This window comes from Trichechus manatus, unplaced genomic scaffold, assembly GCF_000243295.1.
Source record: "Trichechus manatus latirostris isolate Lorelei unplaced genomic scaffold, TriManLat1.0 scaffold00048, whole genome shotgun sequence".
Classification (NCBI taxonomy): Eukaryota; Metazoa; Chordata; class Mammalia; order Sirenia; family Trichechidae; genus Trichechus; species Trichechus manatus.
In genome coordinates, this window is record NW_004443984.1 from 1241943 (window position 1) to 1262000 (window position 20058).

The 20058-nt window shown below is 47.2% G+C and overlaps 1 protein-coding gene across 1 annotated transcript; it reads right to left on the reverse strand.

The window, feature by feature from the left end:
• Positions 1-3089: 3089 nt before the first annotated feature.
• Positions 3090-5372, reverse strand: RAB42 (RAB42, member RAS oncogene family). Its single transcript, XM_004377029.3, has 2 exons — positions 5130-5372; positions 3090-4487 (listed from the first exon to the last, which is right to left on the reverse strand). Exons 1-2 carry the CDS (start codon positions 5366-5368, stop codon positions 4064-4066), a joined length of 663 nt encoding a protein of 220 aa, XP_004377086.1. The 5' UTR covers positions 5369-5372; the 3' UTR covers positions 3090-4063.
• Between the last annotated feature and the right edge of the window lie 14686 nt (positions 5373-20058).

Consider the following 20058-nt stretch of genomic DNA (forward strand, 5'->3'; position numbering starts at 1 on the left):
TGGCCAGGGTCTCAGGCACTGGTTCTCTCACCTGCCGCCAGGATTTTAGGAGGGAGAGGGTCAGTTCTCTTCCTCCCTCTCTGAATATTGAGGATTTGTTCTGAGCACCACAGCAAAATTCCCACCCCCACCCCTAGACGGCCACTGGCTCCCAAACAACCTTTGGTCTAGACCTGCCCACCTGTTCAGGGAAGCTCTAGGAGATTAGAAACTACAGACGGAGTTCATTCCATTCCCGGTGCTCAGATCTCTAGTAGATTCCCAGCCCTTCCTTGCCTTGGGGCCGTTTCTCTTGCGATTCTCCCCCTTCTCCTTACTGGCTGTGTGATTGTAGGCAAGTCACTTAACCTGTCTGGGCCTCAGCGTCCTCACCAGTGAAATGGAATAATAGTACCTGCCTCACATGGTTATTGTGAGACTTGAGAGTTAATACACACAAAGCAGCTAGCACGTATGCGCAGTCAATGCTGGCTGCAGCTATAATTCCTTCTGCCCAGATCTCTGCTCTTAGTTGGGCTCCTCTTCCTCCTCAAGGTCTCAGCTTAAAGGTCATCTCAGAGGCCCTCCCTGACCACCTGCTCTAAAGCTCTAAAGGAACCCCAAACAAACCAAAGCAAAAAAACCAAACCTGTTGCCGTGAGTCGATTCCAACTCATAGTGACCCTATAGGACAGAGTAGAACTTCCCCACAGGGTTTCCAAGGCTGTAAATCTTTATGGAAGCAGACTGCCACATCTTTCTCCCGTGGAGCGGCCGGTGGGTTCAACCTTGTGGTTAGCAGCCCAGCACTTAACCACTGTGCCACCAGGGCTCCAAGAACCTTAGGAAGGAGGGGTTAATAATAACCCCTGTTGTAGGGGAAATACATCATAAAGTTTACTGAAGCAAAAATAAGTTTTATTTGGCATATATTCAAAAGGGCAGAATTGGGAAATGAACAACCATGCTGCCAAAGCCATGTCTGCCCGAGTCCAAGGGAATATCACAGAGCAGATAAAAGTGGGAAAACGGACAAGCATGCTGCTACAGCCATGTCTGCTTCGAGTTCAAGGACTATTACAGAGCCATCAGTATATATTAACATTACAAACGGGCAAAACCATCGAAAGCTTAGCTGTTTCAGATTGGCTAGAAACCGTGATCTTACATTCTGAATTGTCTTTCTTAACAATCATTGGTACAGGTGTCAGTAACGAGAGTCAGGAGGGTCTTTATTGGTCTAACAAATTTCTATTCACTAAATGCCAGTAGAAAAAGATTAAGAGTAGAAAGTCTTTCGTATTCTGTTTGATTGGCTTTATGTGAAAGTTTCCCTAAAAGATGATATTCCAAGATTATTTTAGCTATTGTCTTTACACCTCAGGGCCCAGCTGATGTGTCCTTGTGAGTCCTTGCGAGCCCAGCTCCAGCTGGGTCACATTCTCTATGCTCAAGGACAGGGAATAATAACTCCAATATTATTTCCTAAATCACCCCTCATTTTATTATTTTTTTAAATAATATTTTATTATGTTTTGAGTGAAAGTTTACACAGAAAATTAGGTTCCCATTTAACAATTTTTATGCAAGTTGTTCCGTGAACATTCATTATAAATTTCACAATGTGTCAGCATTCCCATTTCCATTCTGTTCTGTTTCCATTCTGTGTCCACTGTTTGTTCTGTTCCCCTCCTTGCCTTCTCATCTTTGTTTTTGGGTAAATGTTGACCCTTTGGCCTCATACAGTTGATTGTTTAAGGGAGTGCATTACTCATGGGTGAAATTGTTTTATTTCATAAGTCAGTCTGTTATTTGGCTGAAAGGTGACTGCCAGAAATAGCTTCAGTTCCAAGTTCAGAGGTTATTTTAGGGCTATAGTCTTGGGGGTTCCTCTAGTCTCTATTGGTCCAGTAGGTCTAGCCTTTTTTAGGAATTTGAATTTTGTTCTACATTTTTCACCCATTCTATCCAGGACGTTCTATTGTGTCCCTGGTCAGAACAGTCAGTAGTGGTAGCCGGGCACCATCTAGCTCTTCTGGTCTCAGGTTAGATGAGGCCATGGTTCCTGTGGGCTATTAGTTCTGTGGACTAGTTTCTTCTTTGAGCCTTTGATTTCCTTCAGTCTCTTTTGCGCCATACGAGTAGAGACCAATAGCTGTATCTTAGATGGCCGCTTGAAAGTTTTTAAGACTCCAGATGCTACTCACCAAACTGGATGTAGAACACTATGAACTATGTTATGCCAATTGACCAAGTTGTCCCCAGAGACTATGGTTCTAAGTCTTTTAACCCAGTAAACTAATCCTGCGAGTTGTTTGGCTATGTTTGGCTACGTCTAGGAAGCCTCCGTAACTGTGCCCCTATGTACTTTAACCCATTTTAAAATGAAAGTAAAAATGAAGTTAGCTACATTTTACTGAGGAGTAAACTGAGACTTGAGAAGATGAAGTAACTGGCCTAAGGTTACAAAGTGCATTATATGGTCGTGCTCTTTCTGCTGTGACAATGGTCCATGGCCTGCCTATGCCTACTGGCAGACACCCCCAAGGCACCTACCCTCTGCACCTGCTGAGATTCTGTCCAACATAAGCCCCACCTCCTCCATGGAGCCTTCCCCAAGTGCCCCCAGGATGTCCTCTGCCTAGCAGTTCCTGTTGCAGGTTGGGTTCCCCAGGAAGTAGATTCAGAAATGGCGATAAGTGTGCAGAACATTGATTAATGAGTATTCTCGAGATGGATACCTGATTGGAGGAGGAAGGGAAGGAAGCAGGTTTCGGCAGAGGGAAAATTGGGGCTGCGATGTTGTCACAATGGCCTCAGCTGACCCCGTAGTGATGAAGTGGGATTTGACCTTCAGAGCGTCCAAAGTTGGGGCAAGAGGGGCAGGACTTAAAACCATGCCCGCCCCCCTCCAAATGTTAATAGGTTAACATTTGATGCAGGCTGCCCCTGAGCAGGGGTGTGGCCATGGATGAGAGGGCTTTCCTCAGCCAACAGTAGTTTCCAGAGTGCTGCAAGCTGAGGTCCATCACCTGGCAGCTAGAGACAGCTGGGGGACCGGTCCTTCAGCCCTGAAGAGGATCTTGGTGGCTCATCACAGTGTCCACTGTGTGCCCAAACATAGGAGCTGCTCATTCATGTTCACTCTGCCTCCCAGACCCAGACCCGGTCCCTGGGCCTGGGGTGGGGACATGGAGCAGCAACCCTGGTGTCTTAGTTTTCTAGAGCTGCTGTAACAAAATATCACAAACGGGGTGGCTTTAAAGAACAGAAATTTATTGTCTCACAGTTCTGGGGAGAGAAGTCCAAATCAATGTGTTGGCCGGGTCATGTTCCCTCTGAAGTCCCTAGGGGAAGATCCTTTCTTGTCTCCCCAGCTTCTGGGAGCCCCAGGCGCTTCTTGGTGGTAGATGCATCCTCACACGGCTGTCCTTCCTCCGTGTGTCTCTCCTCTTTTACAAGGTCACCACTCTGATTCGGATTTGGTCCCACCCTACTCCAGTATGACCTCCTGTTAACATTTCCAAACAAGGTCACCTTCACAGGTACCAGGGGTTAGGACTTCAACATATCCTTTTGCAGGACACAATTCAATCCATAATACCTGGATTTGAGGCCACACCTTAATCCCATGCCCATACTCATCCTTGTTCGAGGACCTAAGAAGGCTCTGATCTAAGCTTGCACTGGAATTCCCCACAACTGTCCTTGCCTGTGCTGCATCCAGACGCTGAGTGGTGCAGCGTCCAACCCCAAGAACGCTGTGGCAGGCTCTGACTGAGCATATCCCATCTATTATTCATGTCCACAGCCTCCCTGTGAGGTGAGTCTTTCATGAGCCCTATTTCACAGATGAGGAAACTGAGGCTGAGGACAGGAAGTCACACCCCTGGTCTCTTAGACCTTTCCTTAGAAAGGGGCTGAGCTCTGAGACCCCAAATCCAGGAGGCGTGACAGTGTCAGTGTGCTGTTTATGTTAACGCTTACAACACACTAGCGTTTACCCCCCTCAGAGAGGTCCAAACACTCCCCATCCTACCAGGGGGTCTGAGTTGGCACTGTTTTAACTGTTTCCCTCCCCAGGTCAACACTGGCATGGGCCTGGGTTCTGCTTCCTGCTGGGGGGTCCAGGGCTCTGGGTCTTGTGGATGAAGCGGACACCCCCCCAGTCTTCCTCCAGCTTGATGTCCCCCCGCTGCAGGGCCTGCCGGATGGCATCAGCGAGGGTGTCGAAGGCCAGGTCCACGTTGCTGTTGTTTCTGGCCGAAGTCTCCACAAAGGCCATACCCAGGGAGGTGGCCAGTTCCTCTGCCTCCTGGGCAGAGACACAACGGGTGCTCTGCAGGTCACTCTTGTGGCCAACCAGCAGGAAGACTGCCTTGTCAGGGCCCTGGGTGGCCATGACCTCCTGGTGCCAGTCTTGGATGTGTTCAAAGGACTTCCTGTTTGTCATGTCAAAGACCAGCAGGACACCCACCACATTCCGGTAAAAGGACCTGGTGATGCACCTGGTAGGGAGAGGGAGGTAAGTTGGGACACCCCCAGAGTCAGGGCTTCCTCCCCTGAAATCCACTGAATCCTCCCCTCCCCCCCCCCACCCCCCATTATAGCTCATTCAACACTGCCGTGTGATCTCTGTTCTGTTTCTGTGTCTCTCCCAGAAGACTGCGCCCTCCCCAGATAAGCAGCAAGTTTGATTCACATACTCTTCTCACCATTCAGATTTCAGATCCTTGTTTCCGCGTTCTCCTACTCAACCTTCAAGGCCCAACTCAAGTATCTCTTCCTTTGACATCTCCTGACACCTCCCTCTCTGTACTCCGGAGGCTCTGTCAGCACCCAGGTCATTCAAAGCTCCATGTTTCAACATCTGAGTCCAGTTCCCCCGGGGGCTGAGTGTTCCTCCGCGGTGGGCACCAGTGTAAGGCATCTAGGCTACCCGTCATGACCAGTGCTATTTGCCGGATGAATGACTGGACTGAGGGAGGGTTTGGACCAGCGGACTCAGATCCAGGGCAGGGACCCCCTGAACACTTGGGCAACACTGGGGCTGGCACCTCTGAGGGGCCTCTGGACAGGCACTGGTTCCCCCCACAACCAGATGAACCCTCTCCGCCCTGGCCCCCCTCCCTGCCCCCCGCAGCCTGCACCTGAAGCGCTCATGGCCCGCGGTGTCCCAGAGCTGCAGCTTGATGCGCGGCCCCGCCCGCAGCTGCAGCGCGCGGCTGTAGAACTCGACGCCCACCGTGGGGGCCGCCTCGGACTCCGGCTCGGGCTCGCGGGCCCCCGGCGTGCCCGCCACGTAGCGCCGCAGCAGCGACGTCTTGCCCACCGCCGCATCCCCCAGCAGAACGATCCGAAACTGGTAGCGGCAGCCGCCGGCCTCCATGGCCCTCACGTCTGTTCCCCGCCGGCTCGCGGCTATTTGTTGGGCCCCGCCCCTACCGGGCAGGGTCCTCCTCCAGGGACGCGGGTCCCGCGCATGGCCGGCACCGCCCCGCCCCTGGCCGGACCGCGAGCTGCCAGAACTGACCTGGGACTGTGAAGCTGGGATGTGCAAGGAGTGGGGAGGACCCGACCTCGAGGGAGCCGGACCTGGTGGAAGCCCCTGGGCAAGTCACTTCCCCACTCTGAGCCTTGGTTTTCTCCCCTGTAAAATGGAGATGAAAGTAACCCCAACCTCATTGGCTGAAGGGATTAAACTAGATAATGTGGGGAGAAGAGCTAACAAAGCATGCACTCTCCTAAAAGACTAACAGTGGTAGAGCATTTATTCACTCATTCTTTCGTTCATTCATTCATTCACTGGGATAGTTTCTCTCTCCCGCACTGGGTTGGTTACCCAGTTTGACCCCTGCTGCTGGGCCTGGGGACGTCAAATGGAAAGTGGGTTTACAGTTGTCCCCTACCCACTGTCAAATTAAAAATAACCAAACCTGTAGCCATCGACTCGATTTCGACTCACAGAGCAGAACTGCCCCATAGAGTTTCCAAGAAGCACCTGGTGGATTCGAACTGCTGAGCTTTTGGTTAGCAACCGTTGCTCTTAACCACTACGCCACTAGCGCTCCAAATTAAAAATAAGAGGTTTTAATTCTCCGTGTTGAAAATAAGGGAAGCGATTCGCCCTCCCCCCTTCTCTTTCAGAATTCCTTCAGAAAACTTGTAAATTCTTTCTCTATCTCTTTGAAAAATGTCAATGTAGAATGTTTCCTCAAGAACCTGGGCGCTGCCTTTTGAAATATAATCATCAAGGAAGACCACGTCCCTACCTCCCAGTTTCCTGGAGGGAAATTAGCATAACTTCAAGGAGCCCTAGGTGGCGCAGTGGTTAAGTGGTACGCTGCTAACCAGGCGGCCAGCGGTTCAAACCCACCAGCCGCTCCATGGAAGAAAGATGTGGCAGTCCGGTCTGTAAAGATTACAGCCGTGGAAACCCTATGGGTCAGTTCTACTCTGTCCTACAGGGTCGCTATAAGTCGGACTCCACCGCAATGCTCTTTTGGGTTTGGTCAGGTAGCCCTGGGCTCCAAATTGCAAACCTACCTCTAGCCATAAAGACACTAGAAAATTAGCAATTTTATCTTGAAAACACGAATGTAATGGGTCGTATCCATTTAGCAATACCAAGGGTAAGATTTCTTTCTGTCTTTGCACTTTCTTTAGCTGATTGTGATGTATCGCATTCTGGTTTGATGCTTATTCAATAATAAAACTTTTTTTTTCTCTTCTGTTTTTGTGAAGAGGTTTTCTGGGTTGGGAGTAGATTTTGTTTTTAATTATATTTCCCCATCACCACCCAGGTTACCCTTTCCTGGAGCCTCGTTGGCCCTAACCCAAGGCCTCTTGTTCATTGTTCAACAGCCTCCACTGCTTGCTCCTGCCAGCTTGTGCTGGGCATTTGGGTCTCAGGGAAGGACTTGGACAAAGGACTCTGAGGCAGGACAGACACAGACAACTGCAATTCCAGAGGGAGCGTGGTTGACTTGTGGACTTGGCAGGTAATACTTATGAGGCCAGGTGGCCTGTTCCTGATGCTTTGTGGGCAGCAACCCTACAGCAACCCTTTGAGAGGACAATAGTGTACTCATTTTAGAGTTAAGGAGACAGGTTCAGATGGGTGGCTTGTCCCATGTCACAGAGCAGAGCTGAAACTCATATCCTTCATTACCCCCTGAATGCCACAAAAGGGGACTGCAAGGGAGGTCCCAAGAGAACCAGGACATGGTGGTCAGGGCCAGTTTGGGTTAGGGGCGTTAATGTTGAATGCTACCTGAATCCTGTGATACAGGAGAAGAGCAATGGTTAAAGAAATCGCCCCACACTTTGTGTTTAGAAAAATGTCTTACTGCAAAGAACCACCCTTCTCATGCTCTTTGTAGCACCTCTTTGTTCACCTATGGCAAGGCCTCTGAATTCCCATTCCTCACCTCATAAATGAGTAACTGAATTGCTTGTCGCCACTGATCAATCAGAAACAACATGCTTGTTAACCAAACTTTGGTTAAGTTTCCCTCCTTCCTCCAAGTCCTTGAACTTTGGCCTACCCTCAGCCTGAGCATCAACATACTATCCCTTTCTAAGGGCCTCCTCCCAGAGAATAGGCTGACCTTAGCATAAAACATTCTGAATTACTATCCTATGATGTCACCCTTTCATCCCACTTCCCCACACCGGGTTTTTTTTCTAGCCTTGTTTTCTCTCAGTCTCCATAAATGAAAATGTGTTTTCCCTGACTCTTTGACATACTCGCAGATTTTAAGGTCACAGTGTTCTCCGTATTGTAGTATTGTTGCCCGATGAGGGTCCGTGCCCTGGAGCAGTAGAGCCAATGAAATGTACTCTAATTCAGAAAGAGAGAGAAAGTTTATTAGGAGGTGACACCAATGGGGAGTCTGACAGCAGTGCAGGCTGTCTTTATGGAGCCCCAAAAGGCAATTTTACATTAGAGCTTATGTATGATTTTTACAAGGGTTAGAAGTATCTTTGTAGCATGTAGCCCACAGATGGCATGGCCAGATGAGTTATTCATTACAGGATAATTACAAGAGACTATCAGACTAAAGAGATACATGCTGGACATCTCCTTATCAGGCTAAAGATATACATGCCAGACATCTGAGCTCTAATCTCCATGTGGGGGGGTCATGAGTCACAGGTATTGGACAGAGCAAAACAAATTCATTAACAAAGGTATGCAGAAAGAAGGCAGGCAGAAAAAAACTTACAGATTCGTCATGGTGTTAGTTATGTCAAGCTCTCAGTCATCCATTTTAAAAAGGCGAAAACATGCTGTGGAGTAATAGGGTCACAGTATCCCCTCCCCCGCTATCACAATAGTCCCTTTCCATAAAGAAGAACACCAAAGACACAAGGAAAATATTAGCCCAAGAGACAAAAAGGACCACATAAACCAGAGACTCCATCACCCTGAGATCAGAAGAACTAGATGGTGATCGGCTACCACCAATGACTGCTCTGACAAGGAATACAACAGAGAGTCCCTGACGGAGCAGAAGAAAAGTAGGGCGCAGAACTCAAATTCTAGTCAAAAGACCAGACTTAATGGTCTGACTGAGACTGGCAGAACCCCAGAAGACATGGTCCCCGGACTCTGTTAACCCAGAACTAAAACCAGTCCCAAAACCAACTCTTCAGACAAAGATTAGACTGGACTATAAGACATAAAACGATACTCGTGGAGAGTGTACTTCTTAGTTTAAGTAGATACATGAGACTAAATGGGCAGCTCCTGTCTGGAGGTGAGATGAGAAGGCAGAAAGGGACAGGAGCTGGTTGAATGGACATGGGAACTCCGGGGAGGAAAGGAGGAGTGTGCTGACATATTATAGGGATAGCAAGTAGGGTCACATAACAATGTGTGTATAAATTTTTGTATGAGGAAACTAAACTTTCACTTAAAGCACGATAAAAAAAATTTAGCAAATTAAAAAAAAGAACAATAGTCCCTTTCCTTTTCCCTCTTTTCTTTCTGAATAAAGCTTCTCCCAACCAAGATCTGAGTTTGCTTTTTTATTTGACAGGGGTGAGGGTAAGGCAGGTGCGTCTGCTTCCAAGATACACCCAGCTTTCCAGTCTGGATGTTTGGAAACCTAGGGCTTTGAGACTGGAGTTCTGACTGTCCCAAACAGCTTTAGTATCTTGGTTTGCTCCCATTGATGGCCTGATCACTCCCGCTGTCCCACTCCAGGTGGATTTTAACAATTTGTTGCAAACCATAATATCATCACATTTTCTCCTCAAGCAACTTCATAAGCAGGTGTTGTTATTCTGCCCATTTTTCAAGATGAAGAAACTGAGACTCCTGCTCCTTAGAATATATCCTCAAGAATAAGAGCCGTCACATGAATAGATATATGCACACCATGTTCATTGCAGCACTGTTCACAACAGCAAAAAATGGAAACAACCTAGGCACCCATCAACTGATGAATGGATAAACAAATTATGGTATATTCACACAATGGAATACTATGCAATGATAAAGAACAACGATGAAGCTTATAACATGGAGGAAGCTGGAGGTCATTATGTTGAGTGAATTTAGGCAGTCACAGAAGGACAAATATTGTATAAGACCACTATTATAAACACTAAAGGAAAGGTTAAACACAGAAGAAAATATTCTTTGATGGTTATGAGGGTGGGGAGGGAGAGGGGTATTCACTAACTAAAAAGTAGACAAGAATTATCTTAGGTGAAGGGAAGGACAGCACACACTACAGGCGAAGTCAGCACACAACTGGACTAAACCAAAGCTAAGAAGTTTCCTGAATACAACCAAACACTTCGGGGGACAGAGTAGCAGGGGCGGGGTTCTGGGGACCATGCTTTCAGGGGACATCTAGGTCAATTGGCATAACAAAGTTTATTAAGAAAATGTTCTGCATCCCACTTTGGTGAGTGGCATCTGGGGCCTTAAAAGCTAGTGAGGGGCCCAGTGAATTGGTCCCAACCCACCTGGAGTAAAGGAGAATGAAGAACGCCATGGACACAAGGAAAGTATTAGCCCAAGAGGCACAAAAGGCCATGTAAACCAGAGACTTTATCAGCCTGAGACCAGAAGAACTAGATGGTGCCCAGCTACCACAATGACCGCCCTAACAGGGAGCACAACAGAGAGTCCCTGATGGAGCAGGAGAAAAGTTGGGTGCAGAACTCATATTCTAGTCAAAAGACCAGACTTAATGGTTTGATTGAGACTGGAGGGACCCCGGAAGACACAGACGTGGACTCTCTGTTAGCCCAAAACTAAAACCATTCCCGAGACCAACTTTTCAGACAAAGATTAGACTGGACTATGGGACATAATATGATACTCATGAAGAGTGCGCTTCTTAGCTCAAGTAGACATATAAGACTAAATGGGCAGCTCCTGTCCAGAGGTGAGATGAGAAAGCAGAAAGGATCAGGAACTGGTTGAATGGACACGGGAAATCTGAGGTGGAAAGAAAGAGTGTGCTGTCACAGTATAGGGAGAGCAACTAAGGTCACAAAACAATGTATGTATAAATTTTTGTATGAGAGACTAACCTGAACTGTAAACTTTCACTTAAAGCACAACAATTAAAAAAAAAAAAAAAGAAAAGAAACTGAGACTCAAAGAAGTTAAATAAGGAACCCGAGGTCACTCAGCAAGGAAGTGATACAGCTTGGGCTAGCTGCCAGGGCCAAAACCTTGTTCACTATTTCTGCTTTGGCAGCACATGTTGGGGATCTGGGAAGGCCCAGGTTTTCTTCTGGCTAATTCTAAATGAATCAATGAGAAACTATTCTGTCAGGTCTCCAAGTAATCCCAGCCATTGGTCATCGGCATTGTGGAGCTCAGATAGGAGGAGCCCAAGTCTCTGCTGACCACCTTACTTCCAGCAGTAGAAGAGAGAGGAGGCTGAGAATGCAGCAACTTTGAAGAACCTTGGAAAGGGGATGTGTGTTGAGGGAGGGGTCTCCCCTTGCCACCTCTGTCCAGATCGAGAGATTCTGCCCCACTCCTACCTGCTGGGCTCCTCCAGGCCAGAGTGCAACACTTCCTCCACCAAAATGTTCTCCCCACCTCTTTCTTTTCCACTAGAAAAGTATTTGTTGCTTCAGACCCCAGCTGGGCCTGGGGATGCCCCCAGCCTCTTCTCTCACCTACCACTGGTGCACTGAACACCTCTGTCTCCTCAGCCCTCTGCCGGGAACACTCCTCCTCCACTCTTCAAAGGCTAATTAACCCCTGTTTCAGGCCTCAGTTTAGATCTCCCATCTTCTGAGGCCCTCAACTGCACCCAACTTTTCTCCTGCTCCATCAGGGACTCTCTGTTGTGCTCCCTGTTAGGGCGGTCATTGTGGTAGCTGGGCACCATCTAGTTCTTCTGGTCTCAGGCTGATAAAGTCTCTGGTTTACATGGCCTTTTGTGCCTCTTGGGCTAATACTTTCCTTGTGTCCATGGCGTTCTTCATTCTCCTTTACTCCAGGTGGGTTGGGACCAATTCACTGTGAGGTCACATGCCATTTTATTCCCCTGTGATGTGTGTCTCCTTCCTAGGCTGCAAGCCCCTGCAGACCAGGGCCCAATGGTAGTATTCTGCCTAACAACACAGTGCTCAGCACAAAGTGGAAGTTTATGAAATAACTCAATCAGAAAAGAACAAATACCGTATAAGACCATTATCATAAAAACCCATGAAAATGTTTACACACAGAAAGAAACGATCTTTAATGGCTGCAAGGAAGGGGAGTGGTGGTGAGGGAAAAACACTAACTAGACAATAGATAAGTGGTACTTTGGTGAAGGGTTAGACAGTACACAATACTGGGGAAGCCAGCACAACTTGACCAAGGCAAGGTCATGGAAGCTTCACAGAAACATCCAAACTCCCTGAGGGACCAAATTACTGGGCTGAGGGCCGGGGACCATGGTCTCGGACGACATCTAGCTCAACTGGCATAACATAGTTTAAAAAGAAAATGTTCTACTACTTTGGTGAGTAGTGTCTAGGGTCTTAAAATTTTGCAAGCAGCCATCTAAGATACTCCACTGGTTCCACCTCATCTGGAGCAAGCGAGAATGAAGAAAACCAAAGGCACAAGAGAAAGATTAGTCCAAAGGACTAATGGACCACAACTACCATGGTCTCGACCAGACTGAGTCTAGCACAACTAGATGGTGCCCAGCTACCACCACCAACTGCTCTGACAGGGATCACAATAGAGAGTCCCAGAACTGGAGAAAAATGGAGAACAAAATTCTAACTCACAAAAAAAGACCAGACTTTCTGGTCTGACAGAGACTGGAGAAACCCTGACAGTATAGCCCCCAGCCATCCTTTTAACTCAGTACTGAAGTCACTCCTAAGGTTCACCCTTCAGCCAAAGATTAGACAGACCCACAAAACAAAATAAGACTAAATGAGCACAGCAGCCCAGGGGCAAGGACGAGAAGGCAGGAGGGGACAGGAAAGCTGGTAATGAGGAACCCAATGTTGAGAAGGGGAGAGCATTGACATATTGTGGGATTGGCAACCAATGTTACAAAATAATATGTGTATTAACTGTTTAATGAGAAAGTAATTTGCTCCATAAACCTTCATCTAAAGTACAATTTAAAAAAGTAGGAACTCAGTAAATATTTATGGTTGAATGAATGAATTAAAGTGGATAAGTTCTACCATTCATTCATTCAGTCAGTCAGTCAGTCGGTCAAATACTACAATAGAGCTGGACTCAGGGAGCCAAAGTTCAGAAAAGACCTCTTGGAAGAGATGGCGCTGAAGCTGGTTCTCCAAGGATAAGTGGGAGCTGGGGAGGTCAGGGAAGAAGGGCATTCTAGGCAGAAGTAGCTGGGCAAGACAAGAGGCATGAAAGAGCTTGAAACGCAGTTTGAACTCAGCCCTCCCAGAAGCCTTTCTGGTCAGCACGCAGGCGGTGCACTGTCAGCACTGGCCTCCCCACACTTCCTCCCTCTCCCTGACACTCTCACAGTGGGCTGGGGTCACATGTCTGCCTCAGACTGCAGCTGGCACCAAGTCTAGATGTCAGCTGATTCCTGCCACAGACTCATTGTGTGACGCAGAGGAAAGCCTCTCCCTAAACCTTGTTTCCTGTTTTGCCAAATGAGGCAAATTATGGTACCCACCTCAGAGTAGTTGTGGAAGAACTGTGGAACACAGCAGTTAAGTTTATGCACATTTGCATTAGACACGATCAGCATTTTAGCTCCAACTCTGACACTAGCTATGTGACCTTGGCTAAGTGTTCATTAATTCGTTCATTCATCCATTAATTATTTCAATAAGTGCCGGCCACCATTTATATGGAGTCCCTGGGTGGTACAAAAGGCTGGAGTCCTAGGCTTCTAACTGAAAGGTGAGAGGTTCGAGGCTACCCACACATACCTCGAAAGAAAGGCTTGTCAGTCTACTTTTGAAAAATCAGACATTGAAAATCCTATGGCGCGCAGTTCTACTCTAACGCACATGGGGTCACCATGAATCAGAGTCGACTCTGATGCAGCTGGCTTTGGTTTATACAGCAGGGCCAAAACTCACACAATCCCTGCTTCTGCAGAGCTCACATTCTCATACAAAAGACAGAAAATAAATAAATAATGTGATGTCGGGGAGCAATAAGTATATAAACACAATTCAAGCAGGACTTGAAGGATGGCGGGGTGCTATATGAAAATACGGGGGTCTGAGGAGGTAACATTTGGACAGAGCCCAGGGAGAAGCAAGGGAGGGAGTGATGAGGTTGTCTGTGGTGTCCAGGGGAGCAGAGTTCCAGGCAGGAGGAACAGCAAAGGCCCTGAGTCAGAAGCAGGCAGAGAGGGCTGTAAGAAGAGCAAGGAGGCCAGGAAAATGAAGCCAACTGAGGGAGTAAGTGTGGGCGATGAGGGTAGAGGGGAGCAGAGCCAGATCACATGTGGCCTTTGCTGTCACGGGGACTTCAGCTTTTATTCTCAGTGTGTAGTGGAGTCTTTGGAGATTTCTGAGCAGGTGAATAGCATTATCATAGTTTCGTATTGCTGGTGTAACAGAAATACCACAAATGGGTGGCTTTAAAGTACAGAAATTTATTTTCTTGAAGTCCAGGAGGCTAGAAGGCTGAAATCAGGGCACCCGTTATAGCGAAAGGCTCTCCCTCAGCTCTGGGGGGAGATCTTTGTCTGAACGTCTATAGCCCTGGTGTTCCTCAGTTCCTTGGCAATCTTCACGTGTCATCTATCTCTGCCTTCCCCCTCCTGCCGCAGTTTGTGCTTGCTTTACTCTACGTCTATGCTACTCCTAAGAAGAACTGGTGTCACGACTCTTAAACGCTCAGCTACTAACTGGAAGGTTGATGGTTCAAACCCACCCAGTGGCTCCGAGGGAAAAAGACCTGGTAATCTGCTCCCATAAAAATTCCAAAACCAAACACACTGCTGTCAGAGTATATTCCAACTCATAGCGAGTGACCCTGTAGGACATAGTAGAACTGTTCCATAGGGGTTTTCCAAGGTTGTAATGTTTAAGGAAGCAGACTGCCACATCTTTCTCCCAGGGAGCAGCTGGTGGGTTCAAACCGCCGACCTTTCAGTTGGCAGCCAAGTGCTTAACCACTGTGCCACCAAGGCTCCTTCCCATAAAGATTAAAAAAAAAAAAAAAGTTGCCATCAAGTTGATTCCAACTCGCAGCGACCCTACAGGATAGAGCAGAACTGCTCCATAGGGTTTCTAAGGAGACACTGGTGGATTTGAACTGCTGAGCTTTTGGTTAACAAGCAAATGCTCAACCACTGCACCACCAGGGCCCCATCCCATAAAGATTACAGCCTAGAAAATCCTATGAGGCAGTTCTACTATGTCACACGGGGATGTTATGAGTCCAAATTGACTAGAAGACACCAAACAATAACATTCTGCTCCTTATAATTCAGAAGGGAGTACGTTTATGGGATCACAACAGAGGGTCCCAGACAGAGCTGGTGAAAAATGTAGAACAAAATTTTAGCTCACAAAAAAAGACCAGACTTACTGGCCTGACAGATACTGGAGAAACCTCAAGAGAATGGCCCCCAGACAGCTTTTTAGCTCAATAATGAAGTCACTCCCAAGGTTCACTGTCCAGCCAAAGATTAGACAGCCCCATAAAACAAAGTGAGACTAATGGGCACAACAGTCCAGGGACAAGGACTAGAAGGTAGGAGGGGACAAGAAAGCTGGTAATAGGGAACCCTAGGTTGAGAAGGGACAGTGTTGACATGTCATGCGGTGGTTAACCATTGTCACAAAACAAGATGTGTACTAACTGTTTAATGAGAAACTATTTGTTCTATAAACCTTCATCTAAAGTACAATTAAAAAAATAAATAAAAAGAAGTGAGTAGATTTAGGACACACCCTACACTAATAGGCCCTGTTGTTACTGAATCCAGGAAGGTGGGTCATTGTCTGGTGCGCTCAGACCTGCCAATAATCTGGGCACCAGCCTTTGAGAAAAAGAGAGTAACTTTACTTGCAAAGCACAGAGCAAGGAATCGGGAGGAAGTTCCTCATATTTGACTCCCCAGATTGTGGGGAGTCAGGGTTTTTATGTGATTAGGTAGCAGGATGGCGGCTGCACAGGTGCAGAGTAGAGGGAGTTTCCCTGAGCAGGCTCACTGGGAGGTTCACAGGCCGGGTTACAATCCCCTCTTGTGTTGTAGCAATTCCTTAATCTTAAGCGATGAGAGTTGATGACTCATCTGGCTCCTTCCTGCTGATGCATGGTGAAGTTAGGGACTGAGGCTGCAGAATTGCCTAGCATCTTTTGTTTGTTGTTGTTTAGGATCTGGTGGGGGCAGGAGGAAGAAGATCCCTGCATCTTGAAGTCTTTTTGAAATGAATTGGGTTAAACACTTAACAGACAAGGTAGGATCAGACACAGCAGGAAGATAAAAATTAGAGGAGCCACCAGGGGCCAAAGCCAGCCAACACTGGGGAAGAAGGACATAGTCCAATTCCACCAATAGGTTGTTCCTCTGGATTCTGTTACAGGTCTCAGTCTGGTCCAGTTGGCCACTTGGTCAATTACTTGTAAATTTAGCTCAACCTCATGAGAGGTATTGACCCATACACAGCCGAGGTGCAGGCTATTGCACAAATTTCTCCTTCCTTAGGTAGAATATAGTCTAGAGCTAAGTGGTGGTCTAGTATTACTCTGGCCAGAGTTTAATGACTGTTATTGAGTTTTTATGTCTCTCCTAGTGGCTCGTGATAGAAGGTGGATGGTGTCAGAGGGGTTAAGCACAGCATCCTGTAAAGCAGTTAATTATGGGAAAACTGTTAGGGTTCTTAAAACGAACCACCTGCCCCAGTTTCTGGGATGGGATTATATCCTGTTCCCCTTAAATCCCAGCCTTCTTCGGTATCATCAGCAGCTCTTCTTCGCTGCTTGTGTGTATTGGGAGGTGGAGGTCTTATAAGGGCTTGAGGTTATCGGAGGTCGCAAAGGTCATGGGGAAAGCGACAACTCCTATCATACAAGTGCAAATTGATTCTGTTGGGTAATCAGAATGTCATCTACACACTACAGGACTGTGATCTCCTCAAGGTGCAAGTCCCGAAAGTCTCTGGCTAGTACCTCCCCAAAGAGAGTGGGGCTATTCTTAACCCCCTGAGGTAAGACAGTCCAGCACTATTGAGTTCCAGAGGTGGAATCATCCCACTCAGAGGTAAATATCTCTTGGGACTTTTCCTTCAGAGGGACACAATAAAATGCATCCTTTAAATCCAAAACTATAAACCCCGCCCAATTCCCTGGGAGGACTGTCTGTAGAGTGTATGGATTGGGTACCACCGGATGAGTGTCCTCTGTTATCTGATTCACTGTGGGTAGGTCCTGCACAAATCTATACTCCTTAGTGCCTGGCTTTACAATGGGCAGAATAGGGGTGATGTAAGCAGATTTGCAGGGATGAGTAAGCCCATGTTCAAGCCTAAGTTTAGCCCCTTGCTTCAAAGGGTACTGCTTGAGATGTAGGACAGTGTGGTTTGGTTTAAGCTTTACCTGGACCAGGGATTCTGGTGACCCAAACCTGGGGATTGACTTGGTCCTGGAGGTGCTGGGTTAGGAGTAGAGACTCTGTAGGGGCAGCCAGCTGCAAAAGGGCTGCCTGTAGAGCACAGGCCTTATCCAGTTCCACTCTTACTTGGAGATGATTTGCTGAAAAGGTGACTTGAGCATTTAGCTTGGTTAATACATCTCTCTGCAAAACGGGAATGGGACATTCAGGCACATACAAGAAGTTGTGAGGCAATTGTGTACCTCTGTTTTAGTTATCTAGTGCTGCTATAACAGAAATACCACAAGTGGATGACTTTAACAAAGAGAAATTATTTCCTTACAATAAAGTAGGCTAAAAGTCCAAATTCAGAGCATCAGCTCCAGGGGAAGCCTTTCTCTCTCTGTTGGCTCTGGAGGAAGGTCCTTCTCATCAATCTTCCCCTGGACTAGGAGCTTCTCTGCACAGTAACCCGGGGTCCAAAGGACGCACTCTGCTCCTGGCACTGCTTTCTTGGTGGTATGAGGTTCCCCTGTCTCTCTGCTTGCTTCTCTCTTTTATATCGCAAAAGAAACCAACTCAAGACACAATCCAACCACATAGATTGAGTCCTGCCTCATTAACACAACTGCTGCCCATCCCCCATCATTAACATCATAGAGGCAGGATTTGCAACACACAGGAAAATCACAGCAGATGACAAAATGGTGGACAGCCACACAATTCTGGGAATCATGGCCTAGCCAAATTGATACACATATTTTTTGGGGACACAATTCAATCCATGACAACCTCTGACTTGACAGTCCATAGGCTGAAGGAATTGTTTACTGGCAGATTTTCCAGATACACTACTGTCATGGATTGAATTATGTCCCGACAAAAATGTGTGTATCAGTTTGGCTGGGCCATGATTCCTGGTGCTGTGTGATTTTCCTATATGTTGTAAATCCTGCTTCTATGATGTTAATGAGGGAGGATGGGTGGCAGTTGTGCTAGTAAGGCAAGACTCAGTCTACAAGATTGGATTGTATCCTGAGGCAATCTCTTGAGATACAAAAGAGAGAAGTGAGCAGAGAGACAGGGGGACCTCATATCAACAAGAAAGTAGTGCCAGGAGCAGAGCGTGTCCTTTAGAACTGGGGTTCCTACGCGGAGAAGCTCCTAGACCGGGGGAACACTGATGAGAAGGCCAACAGAAAGAGAAAGCCTTCCCCTGGAGCTGATGCCCTGAATTTGGACTTTTAGCCTACTTTACTGTGAAGAAATAAACTTCTCTTTGTTAAAGCCATCCACCTGTGGTATTTCTGTTATAGCGGCACTAGATGACTAAGACACCTAGTAATGGTCATGTTTCTTTTAGAAAGCGGGCCTTTTAGGGTGTTTAAAACCAAGTAGGTTGTGCCTGTGTCCACCAAAAATTCAGTAAATTGTCCACCCACAGTCATTGTAAGCCGAGGCTCCTCGGGGGTGATGGGGATTGGTTGAATGGACTGTAGAGGAGCCCCTGGATCCCATCAGTCAGAGTCTTCGGCTGACAGCTGAAGCTGTGTTACAGGTTTTTTTCTTAGGTTCCTGCTCAGGTTGAGCCGGCTGTGAGGGGCACTTTCATTTCCAGTGGCCTTCTTGTTTGCAGTAGGTGCACTGTTGGGGGCCTAGCTTCTGGGGGGCTTTGTTTGGCCACCCACCCTTCCGGGGCTCACAGGGACTTACCGTATGGATGATTCCATGCAAGGCTTATCCGAGTGGCCAGTTACCTCCAAGAGCCGCTGACAGGAATGTAGCTTGTCGTTTCATCTTCTGATCTTTCTTCTCCTGTACCTGGTCTCAATTCTTGAGGAACTTAAAGGCAATCTCAACAAGTTGTGAAGTATTCATTCCCAAACCTCCTTCTAACTTTTGAAGTTTTCACCTGATGTCGGGGGCACTCTGGCTGATGAAAGTCATATTTCTTAACCTAGTGTTCTCTGGGTCCTCAGGATTTATGTTAGTAAACTGTCGGTAGGCCTTGTACCTCTGTTCTAGGAAACAGGAGGGATTTTCTTTGGGGCCTTGCTGCATATCCTGAACTTTTCTAAAGCTCTTTGGTTTTGGTGCCTCTTATCGCAAACCTACTATTAGACACTTTTGGTAATAGTCTAGCTGCCCTGCCCCTAGCCAGTCATTTGGGTCCCAGTTTGGATCAATGGCAGGTATAGCTTGGACAGCCAGGACGCTAATATTGTTCTGAGGGTTGAGATTGGTTAGCCTGTCAGCCTTTTGGTGTGCCTTTTCTAAGACCATCCTCCATTCTTCTGGAGTTAAAAGTAATACTTAGAAGTGACTGACAATCAGCCTAATTAGGGTGATATGTAGCAAAAATAGACACAAACAGAGGTTCAGAGTGTTTTGGGTCATCTCTATACGCAGGGAGATTGTTCTTCCAAATGTACAGATCAGAGGTGGAGAACAGGTTTGTGGACCCAGAAAAACCCTCTAGGCTGGCCATTGTGATCCAGTCGGGCAGGCATTTGTCTTGGTGGAAATTGCCCTGAGGAGACTTGGATGGATCCGTGGCCAAATTGCATACCATTGACTGGATTGCAACAGGTTTTTTTTTTGTTGTTTTTTTACAGGTGTGTGCTGGGAAGACTATTCCCAGGGCAGGACCGGGAGTTTCTGACTCATGAGGGACTGGCGAGCAGTTTGCCAGAGGGGTGGCGGAGGATTCCACCAAAGGGGTAGGGGCTGCCGCTGGTGAGGCAGCGGGGGCGCTGGTGTTGCAGCCAGTGGGGCTGTAGGAGACACATAAAGGTCTGTATGTAGGAGATTTCATCCCACTTTTTCCTCTCTTTTGCAAAACAGATCTAACTGTAAGATGGTATGATAGCTCAGCGACCCATTCTCAAGTTACTCTTTTTGGAACCCAACTGGTATTGTGGCCAGACAGTGTTACAGAAGAAAACTAATTTCTTCTTCATAGGCTCATAACTAAAAGAGGACCAATTTTTAAGTATACAGCCTAAAGGGGAACACTCCAGAACACTAAGTGGATCATAACAAATGGATAACA